Raw genomic sequence first — 6,748 nt, 5'->3', positions numbered from 1 at the left:
CCCATCGAATGTGTGGGCGCGCTGTGAGAACTAGTGCGCACGTTGCATGTGCACGCCGGGTACAAGTGCTGTGTGAGGACCAGAGTGCGTATTGCAAAAGCGCTAGGTGTGCGCCTGCCGCGTGAGGACCCCCAGTGTGCACCTCGCGTGTGCACGAGGTGCGCGTGCGCAGCGTGAGAACCGGTGCGCACATCGCACGTGCACGCTGCCGGGGGACGCGTGCGGGCGCGTGCGGGTCCGGTGCGGCGCGGCGCGGCGACCCGGGCAGTGCGCCTGTGCGGCCGGCGCATCCTGATCCGATGGAGCGTGGTGGCGGCTGCGGGGCGGCAGCCGGGACGGAGGGGACTACGCGGGCCCTCCCGCTCCCCGGGAAGATGGCCGAACCGGGCGCGGTGCGGACTTCGCCGCCCAACCACCGGCCTTCAGGTAGGGCTCCCGGGCTGCGGCGGGCGCGGGGGGCGGGGGTGGCCTCAGGCCCCCCGGGGGGGCGGGGTGGGCCCCGCGAGGCCACGCTTCTGGAGCGCGCGAGCGTGGGGGTGGGGCGGGGCGCGACGCCGAGCTGGGCTAACGTCTTTTCCTCCGCCCGGGGGTCTGCTGGGCGCGGGGTCTCAAGGCCGCGCCCCTCGCGGGGCCGGAGGCACGGTCTCCTCTCAGGTGGCCTGAGTGAGTGGGTGCGCTTGGGGGTGGCTTAAGGTGGGTGGCCAGCGTGTTTGGCGTGGGGGGCCGGGGCCACGCTGGATGCCCCAGGGGCCCGGGGGCCCGGCCTCTCCTCCGGGAGCATCCGGCTTAGGGGGCACGGGGTCGAACCAAGCGGACGCTGGGGGTCGCCGGGGCCTGCGCGCCCGCCCACTCTGCGGCTTGGGCACCACGCGCGAGCGGCAGCTGCACCTCACCGCGAGGGTGGCCCAGCTTGGTGCTTCGCAGCGTCCCCGGGGGGCAGAACCGGCGCGTCCCCCACTGGCGGGGGCGCCCGGGTTCCCCTGCCGCACGCTTGCGCTCCCGGAGGCCGCGGCTGCGCTGCCCAGGGGTCCGGCCGGGCCGCGGCCCCTCGCGTGGTAGCGCGATGGATGAGCCCCCCAGCCCTCGAGGCTGCAGCTGCCGGGACCTAAGGGGGGACGGTCCCCGAACTGGCTGCCCAGAAACGAGCGAAGCAGGGGGAGATTTTGAGGACGTTTGGCAGAATCTTAGATAAGCTGGTCTCGCATCTTCCAACGCTCTGTAAAGTGGTTGCAGGTAGTGCGGGGGTGTAAGCAACGTGGAAACCGATTTCATGTTTTCCTGGCAATTTTTTTTTTTTAAGTTCATGTGAGCTATTTTTAAAACGTTTTTTTTTTACTGCAGTATAACACGCATATCACAAAAGCGCACAGATCTTAAGTATACGATTTGAAGAATTAGCACATAGTGAGGATCTGCGTGTTTTATATAAGGTGCACCAAGGAAGGGAAGGAAATCAAGGGAAATGTTCTTTATTCACTTAAAACATGCTTTTTAAGAGCAGGGGGTGGTATTGTCTATTGGGCCTTCGTTCGCATCATTCAAAGGAGGAGGAGGTGACTTCAGTCCTTCCCAGTTCGCGTTTTACGTCATGCATTGTTTTTAAAAGCAGAATTTAACATATCACAGGATCGTGATATAAATACTATAAATATGCTCTTCTGCTTTCATCCTTTTTGCTTGAGAAACTCGACTGCGCTTGCTAGGGAAGAATCCAAAACCTGTCCATCAGAACCAGCATTGGGGGAGGGGGACCAGGTAGAATAAAACATTGGATATGGGAGGTTGTTGAAGTTAACATTTTTATTTGGTCAGGAGTTTAGTAAGTTATTTAGATGTTTTAGAGGCAGGGAGGCGCTATCTGGTTGAGCCTGTGATTTAGCTGTGGTATTTCAATATATTTGAAGGAACTTAATAACTCTGCATTCTTATTAAATTCTAGTTGGAAACTTTATTGTAGATAAATAGCTTAAAGTTATTTTCTTTCATTTGAAATTAGAAATACAGAAAAGCATGTTGTGTGAAGATTTAAAACATTTAATAAAGTTCTACGTGCATTAGGGTTGGTGAGGAAAAATTGGAACATTCAATTTAGGTGCCAGGTAGTACCATGGTTTGTTCTTTTGTGGGTTTTGTGAGGCCAGGTACTTAGAAAAATAATGTAATATTCAGAAAAGTCTTGATTATTGAGATTTTATTATAATCCACCCTGATATTGATTATTCTTGGTCTCGCAAGGCTTTATCATTGGGGACCCATTCCTAATGAGAGTCAGCATGCATTTCTTGGGGGTCAACCATTGTTCCTGAGCTTGTGCTGAGTGCTGTGAAGGCCAGAAAAGACGGAGAGGCCTGAGATGTGTAGGGTCGCCAACAATTTCATGGTGACACAGGTGGAGATGTGAGGTGGCAGATGGCTTTCCTGGGAGCTGTTGTAGAAGGTTGCAGGGGAGCGCCTCTGGTTTTCTCTAGCAACAGGTTCTTCTGATACTGAAATCCTGTGCATTTTTTCCCGTTACCCACCAGTGTTGTTTTCTTTCTTTCCTTTAATTACTCCTGGAATGGAAATTACCAAATGTACTGTCATTTTTAGTGCTTGTATTAACATGCCACAGTATAAGGAATGAGGAGCAAGCGCCTGTTGCTTGGATTTGCTGAGCTACCTTTAGATGGCAGGTGGAATCACCCAATCTCACCTGTCAGACTGCCTCGGTGTCACACGGGTCCTGTCATCCCGGCAGCCTGAAATGCCCCCTTCTCCCCTTTTCCCTTTGGGCATTCGCTTCCTCTAGGTTCCTCTCCGCCTGAATTAAGGAGCTTCCTCTGACCTGTGCCTGCGGCACCTGCAGGGAAGCACTCTTCTTTTTCTCCCTGTGTTACATTAATCTTCCAGTCGCTCTTGCAGACGTTCATCGGGTGCCCACTGTGAGCAGGACCCTGTGCTGGTAGCTACTGCTGTCGCTTGAGCTCAGTAGATTGAGGTCCAGACTGCCTGAGTGTGAGTGCCACCTCTCCTCTTCCTGCTGTCTCACCTCGGAAACTATTTGACGTCTCTTAGCTTCAGTTTTCTCACCTTTAAAATGGGCTTGAGGACAACATGGGGGGATAGAAGCACTGCTTTGAGGATGAAGGAATTACTATCTGTAAAGCAGTGCCTGACACACAGGAAGTGCTCAAGCTGGTTAGCATCATCCCTTCTATTAGATCGTTGGCTTGAGGGCAAGGCCTGTGTCCAGGTCACACACGCCTCCCACAGTGCCGCCTGGTGGAGAGGGTGGCTGGATGGTCATCCTACTCCTCCTCAGAGTTTTTGCACACAGTAGGTCTGTAGCTGATGTTTGACAATTGCATCATGCTGGGAGCAGCTACACTGGAGTGAGAGGTCACTAAATACTCGTGAGTTGGATTAAAGAAGTATGTCGGTGGAGGAGTTTGAGATAGTGGAACTACAAAGTATGTTTCCTGAGGCCTGTTGTTGAGCTTTCCAGTGCATTCTGCCCTTAAATATTGTTCACTGAGTTGAATTCATTTGCCCATCATTCCCTAGTAAGGAGGGAATTGCTTTGAGGTGAGATGAGGTTCCCTGCTGTCCTTCGACCTGCCTGTCTTCCATCCCCTACGCTAGATCAGGAGAATGTAGGGGTACACACTAGCAGTTCAGGAAAGCCTCCCCCAGGAGCCAAAGTAGGATGGGGCTGAGTAGGAAAGACTGAGAGTAGGTCCCCAAGAAATCAAGTTCTTCATCCTTTCTCAAAGTTGCATTTAAAACCATTCTTGAACACTTTAGTCCTAAAACTGCTTGGACCTAAAAAGATCCAAGTTGAGTTTGTGCGTGTGTCCTAACATCCTGAGTCCCTCTGACAGTGGAAGGGACCTCCAGGTCAGGAAAGAAAGACACAAAGTTGTATTTGGTCTGGGTCTTCTGTCTTTGTTGAGTTCTGGCACTGTAGGACTTGAACTTGGCAGGACCTTCGGGGCAAACTCCTGAAAGTCGGTGTGACCATCAGCTGTTTCTTTTCTGATGTCCTGACCCTGGTGACACAACTGGTCAAAGTCTATCAATTCTATTTCTAACCCTTCTCCACAATTAAAGGATGTTTTCTTCTCATCCAGATATCCCATCTTCTGCAGTGGTTCGTTTTTTAAAAGAACATCTTGCCTTGTGTAGTAATTATACTGATTGATTTATAAAACAGGGTGTGAAGGGTTGATTTGGGCAGGCAAGAGGGGGATTTCTGGTGGATGCTGGTAAATAGCCTAGTGGGCTTTGTTGGGAGGATTCAACAAAATATAACTCGTAATGGGCTCAGCACAGTGAGGGCTCACAGGGCAGCTGGTATGATGATGCTTATGATGATATTGCCTGGTTTCGGGGTGCCGTCCATGTGCTGAGTTGACTCTGGGAGCAATTGGAGGGCTTGAAAACTTTCCATGGCCCTTCCCACCAGCCTATTTTGAATTAATTAAACCAGAAGAAGGAAAAGGCGATGGCTGAGGGTGGCTGGCCTTGGGGTGCTGTGATTCAGAATTGCTTACCACCCACTTCACATCTAAGGTCCACCTTGGAATGTGGAGTCCGCTGGCTCAGTACCTGAGGGTCTGGGGCCGGCCGGGCTTCAGGATGCCCTCACCTACCTCTGACATCTGTCTGCATGTCGGCCTTGATCTGCTCTGCTCCTAGGAAGCATTTGCTTTCCTCTTGCCTAGAAAGTTTTCCTCTTTTAAAGAACCTTGTGATTAGCGGAGTTCAGATTGTGATTTAAGTGAAAGGAAAACAGGTATGAGTGGGCCACACACGTACAGAGGGTTTGTGGGAACGGCAGTCACACCACGTGCCTGTGATCCCTCGGATGGCAGGACTGTCCCCTGGGTACATAGCCCTTGGCTGGCGCTGGGTTCATTCACTACCTGAAGAGAACCGCTTTTCCACTCCATGCCTGGCATCTTGTAGCCCCAAGACAACCCTGTGGAATGCTTCTTGCTCCTTTGTCATCTCAGCCTCTTAAGTTTACCCTCCCCTTGCCTGTTTGTATAATGATAGCTTTATTGAGACAGCATTCACATAGCAGACATTTCACCCATTTAAAATGCACAATTCAGCGGTTGTCAGTATGTTTACACAGTTGTACAGTCATCACCACGGTCAATCTTAGGCCATTTTCATCACCCTGCAGAGAAGGCCCCCGCCCAGCAGCCGGCGTTCCCCATCCCCCCTCGCCGCCCGCTCCCCGGGCCCAGGCAGCCACCCCTCTCCGCTGTCTCTGGAAACCTCTAGGCTTCTGCCGTGGCGGACTTGGTGCGCACGTATGGTGTGGTTGCCCGCAAGTCCGCAGGTGGGCCTCCAGTAGCATGGGTTTAGAAGCCGTCACTCTGCACCCTCCGGCCTTCGGGTCCAGTGCTCGCTCTCGCTGCACAGCCTCGTCTCTTCGCCTCCTCAGCATCCGCAGCTCGTGGCCCGCAGGGCCCTCAGAACCTGCCTGGAACCTTCCAGGCAGTCTGTAGCTACATCCAGCACACGCCTTCCTTTCAGCTCCTCCTGGTTGAGCTTTCTGTGCCAAGCACCATTGGGAGCCCTTGTCGTGCGTTATTTGCTTGATTGCTCACAACCACCCTCTGTACTGTTTTTATTCTCATTTTAGCGATGCTGCCATTATCTAGTCCTGTGTGTCACAACACCGCGAACTTAGCTGTTTCTCACCGTCCAGGGGGTTGGTTGGGCTCAGTTGAGTGGTTCTTGCGCTCAGTGTGCTGTCAGCTGGGAGCCCAGCTGGGCCTCTCCGGTCTGGGCGTCTCCGCAGGGAGCGTGTCCCGCACCGCCTCACAGTGTGGCGGCTGTGCTTCAGGAGCCAGGAAGCGGAAGCTGCCGCTTCCCTGGAGGCCTGGGCTTAGAAGTCCTGGAATGTCCCTTCTGCTGCATTTGGTGGTCACAGCAAGTCACAAAGCCAGCCCAGATTCAAGGAGAGGGAAGGTAGATTGCACTTCTTGAGGTGAGGCGTGGTAAGCGCCTGCTGGGAGGGGAGGAGTCTCCCTTTTTGGAGATTCTCTACTATAACAAGTAAGGACATTGAAATTAAGAGAGGTTAAGTAAATTGCTCAAGTTCACACAGTAAGTGGCAAGCCAGGACTCACACCTAAGTGTGTCTGACCCCCAGATTAAGTATTTTTAACTTCTGTGCCTTCCCAGCTAGATTACAACAAACTCCTTTTGCACATGGGTCGTGCCTCCCATGTTTTCTGTACTCCTTTCAAGATCTGTGTCACTACTGTTGATCCACATTTTATAAGGGTTTTGTGTGCCTTTTCCTTAGTACACAGTTATTTTTCTCCCCAAAGGTAACAAGGTCCCTCATTTCTTCGAAGTACAGCAACAATTTTATCAACAGAAATGCTTAGAGGAAGAGAGGCTCCATTTAACAGAATTGCTGGTTAACCCCCCGTCCTCTCTTTGCTAGCTTTTATGTTGGGTTCTGGAAGATCTCAGTAAGCTGTCCTCTACTAGGGCACTGCGTTGGCTGTGACTGAGGATTGCAGCTCTTGGATCATCACTCTGGAAGGCCCGTGGGAGATGCTCTTTAACTCTAGACCAGTGTGTCTTTGGTGAAACTCTGGTGAAGGACCAGTTTGAGTTTTTTCCTTTAATTTCCAATGTTGACCAATATCTTGTTACAATATTGTTTAAAAGACTTACTGGGAAAATAAAATATACAAGACATGGAAAATACAGGTCCCAATTTTTAAATATTAGATTAGAT

At 51.9% G+C, this 6,748-nt stretch overlaps 1 protein-coding gene across 8 annotated transcripts in view; it reads left to right on the top strand.

The window, feature by feature from the left end:
- Nucleotides 1–214: 214 nt before the first annotated feature.
- The window catches only part of MAP7D2 (MAP7 domain containing 2), a 91,595-nt gene continuing 85,061 nt past the window's right edge, over nt 215–6,748 (top strand). For 5 of the 8 annotated variants that reach the window (XM_032474580.1, XM_032474574.1, XM_032474572.1 and 2 more), the window contains exon 1: nt 300–426. In XM_032474580.1, coding sequence (XP_032330471.1) covers nt 300–426 — 127 coding nt within the window. Of the gene's footprint in view, nt 427–6,748 lie in introns of all 8 variants that reach the window. The other 3 variants (XM_032474579.1, XM_032474578.1, XM_032474571.1) reach the window with 2 other exon arrangements.

Source organism: Camelus ferus, chromosome X, assembly GCF_009834535.1.
Source record: "Camelus ferus isolate YT-003-E chromosome X, BCGSAC_Cfer_1.0, whole genome shotgun sequence".
Classification (NCBI taxonomy): Eukaryota; Metazoa; Chordata; class Mammalia; order Artiodactyla; family Camelidae; genus Camelus; species Camelus ferus.
The sequence above is the reverse complement of the archived record's forward strand: the minus strand, read 5'-3'. Positions and strand labels throughout refer to the sequence as shown.